The 21839-nt window shown below is 42.0% G+C and overlaps 1 protein-coding gene across 7 annotated transcripts in view; it reads right to left on the reverse strand.

Annotated features, from left to right (window-relative positions):
* Positions 1 to 18283, reverse strand: part of magi2a (membrane associated guanylate kinase, WW and PDZ domain containing 2a) — a 155641-nt gene extending 137358 nt beyond the window's left edge. For 4 of the 7 annotated variants that reach the window (XM_026326475.2, XM_026326474.2, XM_026326473.2 and 1 more), the window contains exon 1: positions 17813 to 18281. In XM_026326475.2, coding sequence (XP_026182260.1) covers positions 17813 to 18113 — 301 coding nt within the window. In that variant the 5' untranslated portion in view covers positions 18114 to 18281. Of the gene's footprint in view, positions 1 to 17812 lie in introns of all 7 variants that reach the window. The other 3 variants (XM_026326481.2, XM_026326479.2, XM_026326480.2) reach the window with 1 other exon arrangement.
* Positions 18284 to 21839: the final 3556 nt, after the last annotated feature.

Raw genomic sequence — 21839 nt, forward strand, 5'->3', positions numbered from 1 at the left:
TCCGCCGCTGATGTATATTTATTTTGACTGAGACCGTCTCGTCTGCTCAGACATTAAAGTATTCATCCAAAGGGCATGATCCTCTGTCAGTGGATGATTTAATGAGCTCAAAAATAATAATATAATCTGATGGAAACCATAAACCAAGGCTTCCTCAGTCAGCAGGGACAACATGTTCAATCATTATCAGCACAACCAAGACTGTAATTTTCATGGACAAGAGTAGTGCTGAAGGTTACAGTACTGTGCCAAAGTTTTAGGCGCTAAAAAAAACACTGGGGATGTGTTTAATATGAATTACACACATTTATCAATGAACTTGATAGAAATTGCAGTAAAGGGAACCAAACCTAAATCTAATCGGTATTTGCAGCTCTCCCATCTGCCCAATACTGTACTTTTCAGATCAATGAAGGTTCAGTCAAGCTAAACTAGAAGCTTGTGTGGTCTCTCACAGCTACATACAGATACACAGCTAAGCAGCTTCTAACGACTTACTCTGCAGGTAAGACTCCTTACTTCCTACTAGGCAGTAGGATAAATAGTCCTTTGCCTATTATCTCTAATTTGAATAGCTGTTCCTACTGCAAAGAGATTTTAATTGCTTTAAGCCAATAAGAAAATGCAATGCTGGGAAAGAATGGCTTCCGTGCTGCTTACCAGGCAAGACAGCAAAACAAACCCTCCTGCTCACACAGATTTCTCTTTCCCGGCTAAATCCCAGCCACTGTCTCATTGATAGGGAGGCCACAGCCCAGAGGAAGAGGAAGAGAAAGAGGGAAGTCGAATGAGCAGATTTTTGACACAGTTGCTCTCGAGATGCCAGTTTCTCGGTGTGAATCGATGCCGTCATTTGAGTGTTTCAGAACTGCGACTGAAGGAACATCAACTATATCAGAATTTAAAAGAAATAAAACAAGTCAGCAGAAGACAGGTGGGGATAAATAAGCTGACTGTTCTGTTGTCTCTAACTCATCCTGGCTGCCAAACGCTTATTAATGGTTTTACAGCCCGAAGTTGTCTCTTGATTAATCTGCCCACTGGGGGGGAGGTATCAGACAGAGAGGATCGCTCTTGGGTTTCCGGGCTTCTTGAGACTGTGCTGCCCCGGTGAGGCCATCTGGGCCAGAAGAGAGCTGATCAGTCATAAGCAAGCTGCAGGGCTACGTGCATGTGGCCAACTGATCACCCATCAAGAGCCAAACACGATCTGACCAACTTTCATCACACTAAGAGATAAACACTCTTAATTTGTCTTGTCAGTTTTGTTGTGGCACTAAAACCTGAGTGTACAGCATGTCAACACTACAGCCTGTAATAAAGACACTGGGCTTGACATTAACATAATATGGATCTGTCAAGGACAAGGCTGCCATGCAGACCACTTAATAAGGACATATATGATTAATAGGATAGAAAAACAAATCTGACACAATAAATTTGAACAATTTTTCTCACTTGCCTTCAGGTATTAATAATTTTATCTCCTTTGTCACAATTTACTAATATTACCTCTAATAATTATTCATATATAACAACAAAATGCAACCTGTGACGAGACGCTGGTTTGCTTTAAACACTGACCAGGTGCCTGTTTGCTTCAAGCTCATCACTGTTACAGCAGCATGACCCTAATTATCACTGAGCAAAGATGCAAAGCAGCTACGAGCAGAGCAGGAAAAGTAGGGTTGAGAAACTTTTAACTTCATGCATATGTCTGATATCAGTAAAACAATAGCATTCGTTTTGATTCTTAGAGGAAATAAAACAAAAAATGACATTTTTACAGATGAGAGGAGTGAGACAGCCTGCACCCTTTAGAGTATCTGTATGTTTGAATACAGGATTCAAACACTGGCCCCGATTGGGCTGAGATACCATAATGTTGTAGGTCAAATTATTAATATGATAAATACAGCAAAGTATGAAAATAAATAGAAGCTTTTGTTTAATGTGCAATCTGTTAAGCTTCATTTAATCTCAGTCGTCTGTTTAAAAATGACTCATCATTGGGTCCTGCTAACAGCGCTGATGTACAGATTCAGTACTGAAAGACGTAAGACACGGGGCAGCAGGAAGATTGAAAACACTAAAGTCAAATAAGAAGCAGAAAGAAGTGTAGAGGTTCTGCTCAAAGACCTTAGAGAGCAACTGTAATTCAACCTCAGGTTTTCGGCGCTGCAGGCACATGTGGCGCTGCCCCTGTCGTGCAATTTCTCTTCGGTCCCAGTCTTTGGAAACAATATACTGCCTGGATGGTTTTCTCTAACACTTAGATGAGGTTGCACATCTGTCATAAGCACTTACTTCCCATTGTTTTCACTCCAGCTGCATTCTTTACATTCCAGTGGCTGTGACTGCCTCTGACTGCAGAGAGGAGGGAGGAGGGGAGCGAGGCAGTCCTCTGGACTGACTCCATAAACTTGGTTTACAGCTCACGGTGAGGTGTCATTTAGTCACAGGCACCAGCAGTGGTGTCTAATCTGAATGGAGACTATATCTAAGCAGAAATCCAACACAAAGCTAACTTTCGTAGGCTCGAGGAAACTTACATTTCTTTCAGCATGGAAGTTTATAACCACTGGGAACAGTTTAAGTTACAAATAATTTGTTTTCCAGAGCTTTCATTTACAGCCTCCGTTTAGGACGAGGAGTTGGTTCCATGACCTTCTATCAAACTACATTTACCCTAATTTAAACTTAGTGTGTGGCCTATTAATTTAAACAAATATAGAGACAGCCTGAAAATGATCTAAAATGACAGTGGTGCATCACAGATATCTGACAGTTATAACCGACAGCCAAACACAAACTTATCTAGACAACTTCCAAGCCCATACCAAGCACCCTGAAAGAGTTTGGCAGTCAACATCAACTGGCTATAAACAGTTTAGTGCTGTACGGTTTTGAATAAAGAGTTTTATGTGCATAAAGTGGCCATTTCTCCACCCTGTGGGTGTACTAGGAGGGAGCTCCAGATAAGTTACAGGACAACACCAAATTCTCGTTTATCCTAACAGCAGCGAGACACAATTTTCACATGCCTTAGGCTGAGCGGTTGTGATAATTTGTCAAACCACAGTAAATGCTGCTTTCTATGACAAGCAGAAATGCCTCCAGGCTGCACAGCGGCTGTGGCAAACGCCCTGGACAGAGCTGTTTAGGGAACCGTGCATATGTGTTTGACCTCATTAGCAACACGGGCCGAAGCTGTGCAGCCCAGGTGCCAAGTCTGTACTCTCCCTCAACTTTGTACACATCACTCGAAGGAAGCTTATTTGCTAGAATGAATTGGGAGCCGGGGCTTCAAAAAAGAGGGACAGAGCGAGAAAGAGTGTGTGTGTGTGTTTATTTGCTCGGGGATTAACTTACACTGCTGGCATGTTGATAAGGGCGCAACACTTGTAAGATGAGACGATTTGGATGTTAGGGCAAGAGAATGAGAAAGAGAGTACCAAAACAAACCATAGACAACACACAGCATCCTTGGCTTACTAATAACACACTGTACAACTGTCAGAACGAGCGTGACCAAGTCACTTGCTCAGGCGAAGCTTGCGACACCAGCAAGAGACATCAAGTGTGCAAATTATTCCAGGCACTGTTTCCTCTCCTTCATTTCCTTGAATATAAAATCATAAAAGCAGACCCAAAAAGCTTCCATGCACTCATCTTTCTGCACACACACCTGCACACGTCGCATTTCTCTCACACACCGGCACGCAACTGTAGAAGTGCACAGCGCAAAATCAATGCTGCAAGAGACTAATGTGTGATGACAAGAGACCAGGACTCATATTCATCCTCCAGCGCTCATGAAAGGCGTTCAGTGGAGAGAAGACAGAATTCTGTTTTGGAGCATTTAGAAATGTCTCTGTGCTGTTCTGCACTGACGGTCACTGTACGACTTAACTGAAGAGGGCACATTCAGTGTGCAGCAGCCAGGTAGACACAGGTAGGTGCACAGAGAAGGCCAAATTGGTTTTGACAATCTAGAGGGAGGGGAAATCTAGTTATAGTAGGCCTGCATTGTCACTGCACTGGTGGCCATTCCTCACATGGATGGTTTAGATAGAGCAGCTTTCTTTACAGCACACTATGAGCATTAAGCTCCCCAATTGGTTTGTCTTTGGATCATGTGACACACAATTATTGACGATGCCGATTCATTCAGAGCTAAAAGCTAATTGATTGTAGATGACCCGGGCCCACGTCAGAGGTTGATGCTGAGCTCCAAGCGATTTCCTCTCAATACAGTCACCGTCTTCTGCCATTCTGGTTCGTGGATGTCAGCTCAGTAATGCATCAGTGAGCAGATCTATTTACACTGCTACCATGTGATAACGTCCTCTCTTTTACATTAACATTTCTATTCTCCTTACAGGGACCGGCAGGCTCACGGATAGCTCACAGCAACAAGTACAACAGCAGCTATACAAACACCACACAAACGCTGTATATGTACATGTAGAAGCAAACACTCAATATCTAAGGGCTTCATGTGATATAACTTGATTTGGTCATACACAGCTATTATATGATGGCAGAAGCACACGGGCAGGTGCCATTCAAAAAATGTTTGATTGAAACAGTTGGTTTTCAGTACAGCTAATATATCTTACTGCTCCCATGAGCAGCAGGTGGCCATTCTGCCCAAGCACAAGAGAAGCACTGCTTCATGTGCACACAGGCAGTGTGGTTCTGCTTTTATGTAGCTGAGCGTCTTTTCAGGAGCGGTAAAGCTGTGCCTGGCACTGCACTCTCATATGCGACCAATTTGGCACCAAGGCTTTTCCTGTAACATTTTGTCATTGATTTGAAAAACACAATGCAACTCCTCTCTGCACGAGGTCTGGGTGTTGCAGGGACCGGATGACAACACCCACAATGTATACTGGTACAGGAAGAGAGGAAGTGAGAGAGAAGGTGGGACAGCAACAGCAGAGCTCTGATATGAAAAATGATTGGACAGATAAAAATGAAGAATAGCAATGCCGCTCTCATTTGCCACACCAAATGGGACAAAATAAGAAAATTTAGAAAAATAGAAACCCATCATTCATCATAATGGCCAGACACATGGCCTGGCCAGGGCTAAACCCATACAGTCTGTCACAGGAACCAGGGGAGGCTCATAGAGTAGCCACTGGTGTGGGCCAGCAGGCTGAATAGTTTGCTGAGCTTAGGGAAGCCATTAAAATTCACCACAGCAATCAGACTTCAGTTTTTGATTTGGAGGCTGATCTGAGCTTAGAGAATTACATTAGAATTAAACTCATCACCAGGCTTTGTTTTGGTATGTTTTATATTTATTGTCGCCTTGGACCTCGGGAAATGTACTGTATGGGCATTTTTTGCACTTAGAGAATAATCATTAATTGATAATGAAAACAACTTGTACACATGTATATATTTATATTAGTTTCTATTTGGGTTTACACTGGAAAACTAAGACACCATAAGAAACATGCAAAGAGACGTTTGACCCAAATGACCCCGGCCACTAAAATAAACTGAGCACGCTGAGAAAGTGAACAAAAGGCTCGTTAAGCAAAGTAGGTGAAATTATCTTTTACTGGGAAGACAATGGAAAAGACTTGTTATTCAGAGCATGAACCACTGCCACATTTGCGATCAGTGCACACTAATTTTCAGTTGCGTGTGAATGTGTGTGTGTTAGGCAGGATTAATACTAGACGAGCAACAGGAGAGCTGTAAACAGTGACCTTTCGAGGTAGCTACACTAAGAAGACAAAAGGGCATAAATCCAACATTTATACCCAAGGAATAGGCTTTAAATGTGAGAGAGGGAGAACAGAGAGGGGATGATTGTGCCTCCAGTTTTCTTTTCATTCTGCCCATTTCATTAAAGTCTCTTTTTCCCACCGCTTTCATACTGAAAGAAAATAATCAGAAGGAAGAGGAGAATGAGAGCGCAGGCTGAGGGAGTCACAGAAAGGGATATTAATGAAGGTGGAATGCAAACAGCAGGATGAATGAAGGGAGTGAAGAAGCAAGGCGGCGTCTTAATTGTTGGAGGAAATAAGGCAACACTTGCTGTCCCACTTCTTAGATGAAGTTGCACTGGGAAAGGAGGGAGAGAGGCCACACACTCCCCTGACCTCAGTCTAATTACTGCATACCTTGTGGTGAATAACAGCAATTCTGTAGAGACTCACGAAAGAACTGAGGACGATGTGATGGCAGACGGCTGCCTAGTCCCCTTCATACCTCCCTGTGGTTCAAAAAGCAGCACAGCATGGCTGCTCACTGCCCTCAGGCATAGAAAACTTGTGGGGAAAGTGGGCATCTGTCTCTATATTCTCCTCTCTCTTCACTAGCTGCAAATACGCTCTGCCCTGTCATAAACTTCAACAGAAATCTGGACTGAACGCAGATCTCGCAGTAGCCCTGAGCAGGATGATTTTTCAATCAGCAGTCGAGTCTACGTTTAGTTTTCTGCTACAAACACCAAGCCCATATTGTCTGACTCAACTGTGCTGGGAGGCTAAAGTCAAAGATGGCAGATTTTGGACAACATCTTTTCAGCATGCATGAAGCTCCTGAAGCATAGAATCAGTGTTTGAAGAAACCAAGCACAGGGGAGAAAATAAGAACGGAGCACGGCCACAGCCCAGCACAACTGACAGCCCAAAGATTCATCTGTCTCACTGTTTCATCAGGCGTGTGAGACAGCTGTCGAACACAAATGACTTGTGTTAACCTCTGTACTAATTTTACACAAAACTGTCAAACAAAAACAATAGTGCAAAGAATGGAGCTGATGTGTGGTACACGGCCCAGAACTCAAAATGATTTCACTTTAATATTTAATGTTATATTAGTTATAATTTAAAACACAGTTATTTTCATTTTTAATAGAAAAATAAAAATAAAAATCAGATGCACTTAGAACTAAAACTTCTATTACCAGAATCATCTGAGTAATTGTTTAATCTGAATAAGTGCAGCAAACATTACAGTTTATTTCAGGCCTAAAGCGAACACTTACATGTAATAAGAACTAATCTGCTGTTTATTTCTTTCCATCAACTGATTAATGAGCAATAAAAATCGTCTCAATGTGTCAAAGGAAATACCAGCCCAGGGTGATTTATTCAAATAGCTTGTTTTGTCCAAGTCACAATCCAAAACCCAAATATTATCAAATTCTAATGACTAAAAAAGGGGAAATGATGTGTCTGTAAACCACAAAGCAGAAGGACAGAGGGAAGCTCCACTTAATTGTGGAGCCTCATTACAGTCGGAGACAGTGACGACACATTTCTTCTCCTAGTCTTTCCAACCTCTTTGACATCTAACTGACCTGTGCCATTTGTACAGTTGTAAAAGTGTCATTTCACCCAGTAGCGTCGAGAAACCACTGTAGATTAAGATTTAGAACAAAAGACCCGATGCCTGTAGAAGTACGACCCATTTGAAAGATTAGTTGCCCAACCGTTTGCCAAATAACAGATGACGGGTCTGTGCCAACTCACAAATCTTCCTTGCATGAAAAAATAATGAGTGAACAAATCAATCTAATTGAAAATGTCAGCTTATGCAAAAAAAAAAAAAAAAAAAAAAAGTGATATCTAGGATTTAACTACAGGATGTCACGTGCATGTTCCCTAAGATTAATGTAGGTGATATATTCAGAAATCTATTGTAGATTATGTTGGAGAATATTATTATTAGAAGACCAGGCAGTGTGATATCGACTAACCCCATCACACCATCAATATCCCAGCTCTGCTCAATATACTGGTTTACATTATTTTGTGGCATAAACATGAGGAAATAATATGAACAAACTTTCAGCTTGTCTTGTTAAGAGACAATAAGACAACAATTTAATCTCATTCCAACTTTTTATGAATGAATTTTCATATTTCTTTTAGTATCAGTAAAGCAGTTACTCTGATTACTGTATGTGTTTTCATTTAAATACCGTCAGTGACCTGAAATCAGATGTTACGAGGTTTAAAGGATCTTGTGTTAAAGGAAGTATAAGCTGATGTCCAAAACTGTGTGCTCCATCTGTTGGACAGAGAAAGAAGGCAGATGCTATGGTTGTCAGTCAAATTAAAACCAGTATAGTGTGAAAAACAGAGTGCCTGTCCCCTTCCTTCCTTTCTTTGCATTTTCAGAGCATCAGGTTTGTCTCTCTCTCTCTCTCTCTCTCATGGTCAGCCTGCCTGTCAGAAGGTCCCTCACTCTCTTGCCGACATTTAGCAAAGCATGAATAATGTCTGCGAGCACAGGGATAGACAGGCCAAGCTGCACAGTCAGTCTCTTCATCTCCCAAGCCTATTTAAACATGCCTCTCTCAGTTCCCAGCGGAGGACGGGATGAAATGACTGTGTGAATGGGAAGGAAGGAGACAGAGGAAAAAAGGAGGCAAAGAAAAGCCAGAGCGAGAGACAGGGCTGCGTATGTAAAAACCTCCCAGGAGTGATGATGTGAGCTGGAGTCGCTGGAGGTGACCTCGCTGCAGGCAAAACTAACAGGTTGGGCTGGGAGGGAGGTTGCTAAAGGGAAGCTAAAGGCTTATATAAGACTTGACAGGAATCCCAGAAACACATCTCCACAGACAATACTGCCTTCGATGACATGTGTGTCCTCAGTGTAAGACAGTTGTGGTCAGTGCATTGACTTGTTGGTGTATAGACTTTTACAATACAGAGACAGGGGCAGGTTTAACTGAATGGACATGCTAATAATGCGTCTCATCGTTCCTCGTACAATCTATACTGGGCGGCGGTAAATCAATGTCTAGTTTACCTTTTTATTGCAGACTCTTTATCTTGTCAGAAACTGCTGCTCTGTCACTTCTGGACTGCAATGCTTGCTTCTAACAGTCTGCACACACTATAGTTAAATCAATGAACCAGACAAACTTTGGCTTTAGATTGTTTACTGTATTAAAAATATGTTTTATGTCACCCATTGCTCATCTGGTAGCTGAGATTTGTTTTAATACTGACCCCTGTGGGATGTTGATCAGCTGCTGTGAAGTAGCTGCAGAGACCGGCCTGGTTTTACCAGACAGTCTAAAGGACTAGTTCAACATTTTACAGAAGAGTAGGATGAGAAAAATCAAGAGCACCCACTTAACATGCTTTTAAGTTACTCTCTGGTTCTGTTATTTGTTTAGTTTTTAGTTTTTTTTGCAAGTACATTATTTTGTGATGCTACAGTCCCTGTAGAAAAACAGCCCATTCAGAAACAAGGGCTAACCAGCTCTGTCCTGCAATACAACAATACTCCAGCTCCTTTGTTTCTTCTGCATGAACCATTAATCGGTGTGAATGCGACCTTCTGCCATGTTCAAAACACAGGTCATATCCTTGTGCAGGTCTACACAAATAGATGGAAACATTTAAAGGTCAATCTGTGAAAGTTTTCTAAGTGTTAATGTTAATTAGTGCAGCTAGCTATAACTCATACTGACACCAGTTGTCACTTCAGAGGACAAAAATCAATCAGCATCATGAAGTGGTAAACCTGCCATTACAGTACTGCAGATTTAGTAATAGCAATAAGGAGACCAGGGCCTGGTCTGTCATGGTCTGTCATGGTCTTTTATCAACCATTATTTGTATCAATTAGCCATAAAGAAAACCCCATCTTGGTCCAGTCCTAGTCTACTCCACACATTCAGAGATGGGCACAAATGCAAAGAGCCCCCCTCATTCACACACACTCCTCCGTGCAGAATATGAAGACCGACCAAGCACCACAGTTCTCAGAAAAGCTTTAGAGCCTCTGTATTGATTTTTCCCTTCTTTGGTGAATCAGCAGCGACTAGTGTGGGCTGAGGAGTTTGCTTAAAATTCTCTCCTCTCTGTGAGCAGGTCAGCCAATTTCACCGTCCCCAATGCCTTCACTCCAAAATATCCCATTTAGATCTCATTTATATTCATATCCCTGGCAGTTTGATGGTGTAGACATATTAACTTTTCTCAACATGAAATATGAAATCTTACAATAACTCCCTCTCCAAATTTTTATAGCACAGGGTAAAGGTGCATCTACAAATTTTTCAGATTGCACAACAGCAATCTATAGCCACTTTGTGATTCATCACAGTTTCAAATCTGAGATTCATTTTTGGTTCATCATCTGCCCACAGAGCTGCTGGGTCTGCAATATTCCTCTTTCAGACTTTGATTGGTTTTTGAGACGCGGCCTGAAGGAAGCTGAAAACACGACGGCTCCACATGGAGCAAAAATAAAACCTGAAAAAAAAAAAAAAAAACCAAAACATCACAGCATTGATCTGTTGCAAATATGAGAAGAATTACTTTATCTTTGGGACACAAGAGGTGTCACTGGGATTTGACACCAAACATCACAGGAGGACGTTTTATGACAAATGAGCATTTGTATAAAACAAAATGACAGATCTCTGGTGTCGCTCAGTGTAAAACTGTGGACATATACACTGTGCTGATATTGTTCCATATCTGGTGCTCAGATCTATGCACATTAACAGCTACAGTGTCAACATCAGTGACAAAACTGCTCTGAAAATTCAGATACAGCAAACGATTGTGTTGCTAACTGCCAGGAATCAATCATCTCTTTCTGACCGCACCTGCACAGGTAAACAGACGTCTTTCTGCTCAGGCTTTAACTGTGACTGACACGTGAATGTACTCTTCAGACACAGTGGGGGCGGTTGACGTACAGGCATTCAACATCTATTTAAACATGACAGACGTTTAGTCCTTTTAGCCGACCAAGGACAGCAGAACGATTAGCTCAAAGTTATTTTGAGTGAAATATGTCAGGCCAGCTAGAGAGAATTTCCTACATTAAAACATACAAAAGATAGATAAGATAGATAAGATACTTAATTAAATAATTTTGGGGCTGAACGAAGACATTTTTTCATGAGAAATAACACAGTACAGTCCTGCAGCTCTTGAGTTTAACAAAAGCCTGCTGTGGTACCTTAGGTCCATTCAGGAAACCTGTGTACGCTCTTTAAAAACAGAGCTGCCGACAGCTGCTTGCTTTACTCACATACATGTACATTCACCAGAAACCTGAGCAGACGCACAAAAGGACACAGACACAAGAGAAGATTAGAATTAAAAGCTTTGTGGGACAGACAGCAGCATAAACCGACACTGTACATTCACACTGTCTCTCATTCAGGATGAAAGGAGCTCCTTTCTCCTCCAGACACCTTTCATTTATACAGCTTAGATAATGGAGATGGTCATAAAGCCTTCTTCCTGCCTCTCTCCCTTTTTAACGAGAAAAAATAGACCCTTACTTTCAAGAAAGGGGCGCTTCACTGATTCCTTGATACCTTCAGGTCATGTTAATTCAGTGCCACAGAGAAAACACACACAAACACCGGTGCAGCCTGGTATCCATATTTAGACCCCGCACACCACTACACATCACACAAACACAAAAGTTTGCAGCTTTCCCACTTCACAGTCCATGGTATGCTTCCACTTGCCACAACAGATGGCTGATGTTGACAAGGAGAGGGAGACAGTTATATGTCTGTGTGTGAGTGAGTGAGCGAGCTTGTTTGTGTGTGCCTTATCATTACCTGTCCCCAGAGGTGAGCCTGGCAGTCAGACGGTGTAACAGAGGCAACGACAACAAGCTCTCTCCACCAAACCTCTGTCAAGCATGATTGGACAGCATGTGGTAAGTGGTGCTAAGGCCCCGGGGAAGTGCTCATTCATACCCACAAACACACACCCACACACACACGCTGGTTGATAGCAGATTTGTACGTGTGTGTCTGTAAGTGTATCACACTCTGTGTTGCACTTGCTGGTGCATTTTAGCACTCTCAATGGGACCATGACAAGCAGACAGATGAGTCCGACTGCACCGAGAATCATTGCGCTCCCACGCAACAGTATGTGTCTGACTCAACACAACCTCCCAGGGATTTCCCCATCCCATCTCCTAAACCCTCAACAGACCAGTGACCAGTCCAAAGTCATCATCACTCACATCACTCATTCCATTACTTGGGCACACACACCATTGATTTGATAATGTCATAACATAGTGGCCTTCCCTCGAGCTGCTCTGGATAGCCAGTGTGTTGTTTTATGAACAGTTTCCTCATGGTATAGTTTTTTTTATGTTATGTTTCTGTTTCAGCTGCTGCCTGCTCTAACACAGCACGCAGTCCACAACATAGCGACACGACTATCACATGAGCAGTATGAGCAGAGCATGTTTGACATCATTGTGCACATACTGGGGTTATAAACAGTATTTCTGACAGAGAAACAAGCACATGTAATGTGTCCAAAAAAAAAATCAATATTTCATTCAAAAACGTGCTGGTGCACTATTACTGATTTATATGGCAAGGACAGTAGTGTGAATATCCACAAAAGCCTAAGTGGAACAGGCTGTGGATAAAAAGATCAGAGTAATATGAGCAACATGTCAATCAAATCTCCTTCTTTAGATTTTGTTATCATTTTAGGCCGTGTTTCAACTAAACCCTGGAGTCCATCACATTTTCCTAGAGTCCATGTTGACATATTTAAAAGTCTTCTTTTATCTGACCAACAGGTCAAATGTTACTGAGTTCACACACTAAAATATAACAACAACAAAAAAAATAACTTCAGAACAACAATCAATTTTCAATATCAAACAGATATCAATCAAATAAACCCTACAGTCTAATACAATCTCAGAATAACTTGTGTTATCTGGACAGGACGAAGTACGTTAGATACATTAAATTTTAAACAATTACACACAGACCTATGAGGTGAACATGCGTCTTTATTTTTAACTGTAAAATTATGATATCTACTTAATATTTTCTTTACTGTAGCCCTCTAGGTCAGAAACCTTCTCCTGATCTCAGACATACCACTTAACACATGCCACCCTGTTCAATCTCTAGTTTCAATTTGCAGTTCTCACTTATAAATAAAATATACCTCTGTGTTTCTTTGGAAACTGCTTTAATCAAAGTCAAGAACTAATGTTGAACTCAAATGTATTTATATTAGTTAACATTTACTGGATGTTAAAGTCCATGAGTTCTGTTTGTACTGTGACATGAGAGATGAGAAGTCACTTGATCACCAAAGAAACTAGATGTAACAAAGTCAACACCCTCAGCACCAAACTGACGCTGCCATCCCGAGAGCCAGGCTGGAAGTTAGAAACAGCCTTTTAAAACCAGGAAGGTGCTGCCGTGGTAGCTGCCATCTCTGCCTTGCTGAAGCTCCCCATGCTCAGGCTGCTGTAATGACTTTCCCCAACACCAGCTAGCACTAAGTGGGCACCCTGCGAGGAAACTGATTACCTTCGGCTGACCTGGAAATGTCTTCTCCTGCCTGCACCCAACAGCACTCAGCGAGGCTCAATCAGCACACGGTTCCCAGCCACACTCGACTACGGTGACGGCAGGAGCCTCTCTCACAGTGGCACTGACTGATGCAGTGGACGCCTCTATAGCTGGCTGCATTAATCCTTCACTGGGGCTGATAGAGGAACTGGGGCATTGCAGTGTGCGTGTGTAGGTGTGGGAAATGAGCAGGGAATATGATGTCAAGCAAATTTATATAGCCTTGGCATTTACGTTTATGAATTACACAAACAAAGTGAATTTTTACTCCTCGTGCAGAATATCCAAGATAAGGCTGAGTAAAAAAGGGAGCGGATTTGTTGATGTACTTGCTTTCTATCAGTCTGCAGGCGTCTGCGACGTGACTGCTATTGTTCACGTACTATCCTGTGTGCTCTGTGTGTGTGCGCCTGGAGGATTAAACAATATCCACTAAGCAGCAGATAACTGTTGAATCATCCGAGGCTGCTACCAGAATCTTTTCTGAGAAGGTCTGATTATGCTCTGAACAAACATAATGGTGACACAGTGCACACCTGGCCTGGCAAGTGTCCAAATCCCATTACTGACTGTTTCCTGAGATTCGTACGTCAGTCTTTAATATTTCAAGGTGCAGCTGCTGGGTGGGCTTTGGGATGACATAAGGTAGTTTCATTTCACAAAGCAGATGTACATTAATAAAGCAGCTATCTGACATTCATCCACATCCTGACACCACCACTGGACAGATGTGTGACATTTTTAAAGTCTTCTCAACAGTATTTCTGGCAGTTTTAATCTGAAAAACCAACCCAGACTATGACTGACTGAAGAAATATGTGCTGTTATATTTGTATTTAAATCCATTTGGGTCTGCCTCGCCTCCTTAGGACAGTCAGCTTTTCCCCTGTAAGTGCTGGGTGGTTGGTGATCAGAAAGGTTGGTGGCCACTGCTACAGTGTTATGTTATCAACAAAGCAGCAGCAACAGAGTTTCTTAGCTTCCCATGAGCTTGCTATGTTGGCCTCACGCTTCACATCCTGAAATACAAGCCGGGCCTAATTGCATCCTACAGCGTTAATTTCTGAGGAAGTGTGCAACCGAAACTCTGAAAGCATGCAGGATATGCCATCATGTGCATGCAAACCCATAGTTAAAAGCACATACTGTATATTAGTGCTATAATAACAGGGTTCAAAATTAATACTGTGACCTTTAATGGTACCAAATCTACAGGGCCCTGAGTAGCCACAGGAGGTAGTCTGAGCCACAGCTTTCTCTAATGACAATTCAACATGTCTCTGGGAATGTGACTGTGCTCTCACTTCTCTTATACCAGCAGTGTTTTGTACAGATCCTAATTATGCCCTGCAGTGCAGGCCCGGTTGCGGGTGGCAATCTAATCTAATCCTCACCTGAGAGGCTAATAAAGAGCCTCATCATGTGTGAGCATAAAAATGGGACAGTACCCGAGGATTTCAGACGACATCAAAAATTAAAGCCATATAACAGTACGTAAGAAATAAAGTGCTTAAATGCATAAAATTCATAATCACTGCAAGAAGGAAGAAAATTGCTAATCCAGGCAAGATATCAGAGGGAGAAGGATACAGTTTTAGTGATGTGGCGTCACTGAAGGAGCAGACGACTGCAAAAGAAAACTTGATGTATTATTCAAAAAGGGCATGAAGAACCTCTGGAGACAGACTGTGCATGTAAACTGGTCAGCGACCCCTCTCCTTGGCTGGGGGTTAAAGGAGGAAAAACAAAGCACAGTGTCTGAGGAAGTTTACAGCCCAACTGCTGACATTTGAAGGATAAAGCAGAAGTGTTTGAATTATTTTTTTTCCCCAATGAGCAGAGCATTCATGAATTGGACAGGTGAAAACAATTTTCCTCAAGTGACCAAGTTTCGATTCAAAGCTTACCCCAAGCAGCTGCTCACTGACTTTACAGCCGAGTCGGACCAAAACCTTCACCTAACCTCAACTGCACCGACGTACACGAACAGTGCTCAGAATTTTAAAACCTACTACCCTGTCATTGTTTATCGATGAGGAAACATGGAGACATTTTCCTGCTTACAACCCAACAACAACCAAGACACAGCTCTATCTGAGGACCCTGGCCTTGGTGGTTCATTGACCATCTAAAAAACTGAGGCAGCACAGGCACAATGGAAAAGATAAAATAAGTTTTAAAGTTAAGTCAAACGCTTTCCAACAGGAAATGCTCTCCATCATCATACTCAGCTTTTATTGCAAAGCAGCACAGTCATCTACTAAATGACAACACCCAGCTTTGGACAAGTTCAGCATTCTGCAGACCTAATGTGATAATACTGTTAAAACTTAATAAGGAATCTATTGGAACAGATTACAGGATTTCATGTGCCTTTGCCAAGAAGCTAATAATATCTGTTATTAAACAAACCGCTGCAAAAAGTTCTTCATGATATTTACTTAGAATACATATAAATCTCACCATAAACAACTTGACACTGTAAATAACCGATCAAGCAAGCAAAGGCAGGGAATATCAATCACTTCAGCAATCAGTGGAGCGTATAAATGCTTCATGAAAAAAGTAACTCATTAGTTCGATATAGGCTTGGCTGCTTTTTGAATAAATCCCTAATGTGATGCTGAATCGTATACACACACACACACACACACACACACACACACACACACACACACACACACACACACACACACACACACACACACACACACACACACACACACACACACACACACACACACACACACACACACACACACACACGGTCACACACATACAAACACACAGGCTAAGACTTTGATCCAAAGCCTCTTACAGGGTTGTGCTGATTTTCACCCCAAAATAAGAGCCCACAGATCCTCTGCTCAGCTCACAATACGAGACACCCGGTGTCACTAAGTGCTGGGATCACAGGCGCAGACACGCAGAGCAGAGGACGACAGCCGCGCATCCGGTGGACAAAGTTGTCGAGCTTTAGCTGGGGTCTGAAGTCGGTGCACGACATGTACACGCAAATCACTTACACTTGTGCTGTTCTAAAATGCGACAGCCAACCTGGGTGTTGCAGACGCTCTATGTGTTGCAATTCATACGCTTCTCCAACAATGGAGGCTTTGAACAGCACAATCTTGGCTTCGTTCACCTCTAAAGAAACTGCAGAACTCACTAAAACAATCCACTGTACTTCCTGCTCCAAACCCCAAACCATAACACTCCTGAGGGGACTTCTGATGTGTCTGTGGTGTCCAATAGTGATCCAACAGTGACCTGATCTTAATTTATGGTATGTTTCATTTCCATGACACCACTCTAACACTGAAGTATAGGGACATGGGGATTTGCTCTAATATTTAAACAATGTCCTTTCCAAATCCAATTTAGGCAGGTCACAAACGAGATAATATTACACACTGTACTTAAATATCTGCCTCAGAAAAAAGAAATGTAATTCAAAGGTTAAACTGACAATGGAACTCGTTTTACTTTTCCTCAAGAAATAAAAAAATATATCACAGTATCAGAGTATATATATATATATATACACATATATATATATATACATATATATATATATATATACATACACACACATACACTGCAGATTATTTGTTTGATAAATAGTTGAGTCTATAAATTAACAGCAAACTGTCAAAAGCTTTGTCTTTTGAAGATGTAAAAATAAAACGCACAATTTTCACTTTCAATGCTAAATGCATCAAACGTTAAATAAATGAATGTAAACCATGGTATGTGATCATTTTTCTGTCTAATGACCTTAAAGTAGATGTTTGTTTGAACTGCAGAGGAGTCTGAATCTAAACTAATCCAATGTTTATGTCAGCTGTGATGTACTCAGGCTGTGAGTCTGTGGTCCTGACCTATGGTGGTTGTGAGTGTACTGACGGCTCACTGTGATACTTTAAATGCTGTTATTATTTATCCTCAAGGCACAAACTATTAAAGCAATGTTGTTGTTTTTTAAATGACTGTAGCTGAGTGATGAGCAACACTGGAATGTCTGTTTTCTGACTGCCTCAAATGTAACACACCCCCTTAAAAAACCAAAGTACCAGAACACACACAAAACAGAACCAGGACCCTATTAACACACACACAACAGAACCAGGACCCTATTAACACACACACAACAGAACCAGGACCCTACTACCACAACCCAAACGCGCCTGAAACACCTTTTTACTGCGATGCCTGCGTAGAGAATATTTATTAGTGACTGAAGGACATTTCCCACAGCAATAAATAAATAAATAAATCAGTAAAGTTGCGTTTCTTTCCACGGTTTGCTTCAAGCATCGAGGACACCAGCAGCTTTGGAAAACAACAGTCCTGCTGTCAAAACACAGCGGCGGGTTTCAAAGACCTCAAGGGAAACAAAAAACAGTGCGACATGCGGGAAAGTTGCGTGAGAGGAAGAAAGAAAAAACTCACCTTGTTTGACACACTTGAGTCGGACGGGGTCTTTGCTGTGTTTGACCACAGCGTGGACGTCCCTGGTGGTGAGTCCGGCCACCGGGGTATCATTGACTTCCAGCAGGAGTTCATCCTGGCAGAGTTTGCCGCTCTGGCACACGGCTCTCCCCGGGAGAAGCTCGCCGATAACGGCGAACTGTCCGTTCTCTGCGCCGCCCTTCAACTCCAGCCCCAGCTCCCCCTCCTCATTCCTGCAAAGGACACTCTCATGGACTTTGTTAGTCCAGTGGTTCTTCCTCTTCTTCAGGCTCTTGGACATGGCTCCACCAAGGGAAAATCACATGAGTGCGGCCGTGGAAGTAGTTTTGAGGCTCGCTGAAGTCTCCGGCTGTCACCGTGAAGGCTGTAATGAGTCCAGTTTCTACAGTCAGCGCACTCTCACACGCACAGCAGCTGGATCATCAGTCCGCCTGTGCAAGAACTGAGCTGCTCAACTTGTGATGCCTTCACGGGCTGTCTCAAAGGTCGGCTTTTACAGGTTTGGCGTCCGCAGAATAGAGGATCATTTCTGTGATGGTCAGAGTGGATTTTATTATTATGATTATTATGCTATACTGAGTTTCTGCATATATTAGTAGTGCTAAACAAGAGTATTCCAACATAAGCACAGATCCCAGTGGGGGGGTCCAACTGGAGGTCCACGGCCCTGCTGGTTTTTAACTATCCCTGCCCTACACACTGATGATACACACCTGATCCAGGTGTGTTCAGCCAATCAGAGGCTGGAAGGGCAGGGATAGTAGAAAAACACACAGCCCCTGCCATTTCCTATGTCCATATACTGGTCAGCTAACAGGTTACACACAACACACAATCATTAATACATTTTTACACTGTCACAAAATAATGTGTTTCAGAAAGGACCGACTCCTACGGGAACATGTTGACTTGTATCTGACCTGGTGCGTCAGTATCATATCAGCAGATCAGCGGCGCAATAACTGACAAAAAACACATTAAAAACACTTGAAAATTATGTTTATGGATTTGTTTTTGCATTTATAGCCCATTAATGTGTCATTTAAATAAATCCACCAATTGATCAGTCAATATAAATTTACCTTGTAACTCATTTTATAACATTTATTGCACCTTGCATATTTTCTGTGGGAGTTATTTTCCAAAATAACTCTTTACATAAAAAGGTAGTTAAAATGCAGCAAAATTGTTTCCAAACTTCATGTTTACAACTTTACGAACAGTACTTGAAGGCAGCATTCAGCTCCAACCAACCCACTGACCCGGATGTGAAGGCTGGAGGAGGAGATGGAGGAGGAGGAAGAGAGAGGCAAGGCTTTTCCCAAATCCAGCTTTCCATGGAAAAAAAAAGGCACAAGAAGAGAGAGAGAGGCAGAGTGGCGGTGTTTCCACTGGCACAGCAGCAATAATTAGAGTTTTTCACACCACACCACAAATATGTCTCCTCTTTTTGACATTTTCTGACTTCAAATGCTACAGTTCCTGAAAGAACTGAGAACTCTCTGGCACTCAGTGTGTATCGGACCATAACTTAATATAACTTGTACTAGGTGTGCAAGCTTCAGTGTTACAACTACCAGTGAACTGAAATTGCCCTTTTCCAGCTGCGCTGTCATTCCTTTCCCCTTGAAACTGGGAACACATCACAATTACAGTCCCTTTCTAGTTGGACAAGGACCTACAAAGGCCACTTGATTGAAATACTTTGTTGTTAGAGAAGTCTTTGAAACATATTGTCATTATGTTTTGTTTAAATCCTTGAGAAAACTTGACAGCAAAGAGTTTATTCCCTTGAACATCCTCAGGGTCTTTGGTGAATGAAGCGTTTGTATTTTATAAAAGACTTTCAAGGGCGACAAGTATTCCTTAGCCGACCGTTTCTCCTCGTGAATGATACTCAGATTTCAGAAGCATTGTTCCTTCTGAGAGCATTTACGATACATACACTCAAGTCGGTTAGCTGTAATCGTTCTGTCACGCCGAAATCCCCTTGTGTTTATCTCAAACTAGAGAAAAGGCACATAAAGCAACAGTGAATGAAAATAATCCATCTTCAAACAAATGTGTGTTGTGGCTTTTTTCCTTCACAGGGCTGAAAACGTCCAATCATCTTTGCGACAGAGTCTCTTCTAACATCTCACTCAGTGCCGAGCTCATTTCCAGTAATGATAGTTTGCAGCTTTGCTGCCATAACTGTATACATATAGGACGATTATAGCTCCTCTGTGTTGCAGTTATCTGTCTTTTTTCAGCCTTCACATGTTTTTCTCATAACCACTGAAAAACTCCAGTAATGAGTTTAGTGTATTTGTTTCTTGCAGAATATATTTGAGTATATTTTATTTGGACATGTCTTTCTATTTAACACTGAGGCACAGTTTGATTTGGTTGTAAACAAGGGTTTTATTATTTTAGAGTGTTTTTACACCCAAAAGTAAAAGGTGAAATAAACACAAATCTCCCTGGTGCTACTAAATGAGCTTTATTGACCCAAAAGAAGTCGAATTTAAGATCTGTTCTGATTCATTCTCATGTCTGTAGGTAAATATGAAAACCATGTCTCGTTTTAGATGTATAACTTTTATTTTGACACTTAACTTTTTCATGTGTGAGCTTTAAGGGGTGCTGGATTTTGCTAAATTTGGAAAGAGTGAGGCTAATTGTTTCTGGTTGTTTCCAGTGCTAAGTTAAGCTAACACGCTGCAGGCTGTGAGCTCACATTTATTATCTAACTCTTGGCAAGAAAGTCATTAAGCCTATTTCCTGAAAGTCTAACTACTACTTTGAGTACCATTTAGTGTAAAAACACTGGAATCAGCATGTGAAATAACCACCATTTATAGATGACCAAGTGGCTAAAGCCTCCAAATTCCCAACAACAAACAAACAAACAAACAAAAACAAGAAAACATCAAGGACACACTCCATGTCCTGCTTGTGAACAGATGCAATTGTCTCAGTACGTTGGCAGATATTTTTATTGTCTTAAAGCAAAGGAAGAAAAAAACTGATATCAGAAAGACACACTGTAAGATGAGGAACAACTTCACGACGTTAAATTTTCCACAAAATAGTTTTTGCTGTCCTTGAGCTCTGATGACAACAAAGCAACAGACAATGCATTATTTTCTCCTCCGCAGGATTTGGAGAAGTGCCCGTGCATTCCAGAGGTGGGAGCTCTGCAGAGTGAAAATTAAAAAAGCAAAGGAGAGCGAGAGAGGAGGGGAGTATTTCAACAAGGGCAGGAATTCTGGAGGCAGTGTTTGAACAAGGACAGGAATGCTCTGCGCGAGGCAGAATAAGTGCTGGGGAGGAGAGGAGAACATCAACAGCTCAGGGAATGAAAGAAATGGGAAACAGTGTGGGATTAAACAGTGTAAGATATGCTGGGTGGGCTCGGGCCTGACACTATGAACCCATGAGTGTGGGCCGATGAGAATCCATTTTACCACTACTAAAAATCATGTATAGTACTGCGTGTTTGGACAAAAGTGTTTTTGAAGTTCCTATATAAGGTGACATGACACACACAGTGCACTTCCTGCTGATCCATACTGCAAGAATTCCCTCTGTTCAGCCGTCAGTCACGTCTACACGACCAGATGGGAGTTCATTGGCTCAGCCAGTGATGCTGCCCCGGGGACTGCCACACTGCTCTGCTACATGATGTAATGGTTATGACGGGCCTCATTGCAGGGTAATTAAAGCTGGTCAGAAATAAAGCAAAATTGCCTGATGATGGCGTTATTATCCACTTTGTTTGAGCGAACACTGCCATTTCAGCTCCACTCGAGTCACTGCTGCAATTTGACTGCTTGTGCTGTCGCACCATAACACAGGGTGGAATGACTGAAGAGAAGCTGCTCTTTCCAAACCATCCGTGCAGCCAGTTTGTCTTATTCAGGCCGACTCCACTGGAGTCACATGACCTGTTTATTTTCGCTGCCATCTGCTCAACCTTGTAGTCCAGGAAAGGTGCAGTCCGTCACACCGTCTCCCCTACTGC

The sequence above is a fragment of the Mastacembelus armatus genome, chromosome 23 (genome assembly GCF_900324485.2).
Source record: "Mastacembelus armatus chromosome 23, fMasArm1.2, whole genome shotgun sequence".
NCBI classification, from domain to species: Eukaryota; Metazoa; Chordata; class Actinopteri; order Synbranchiformes; family Mastacembelidae; genus Mastacembelus; species Mastacembelus armatus.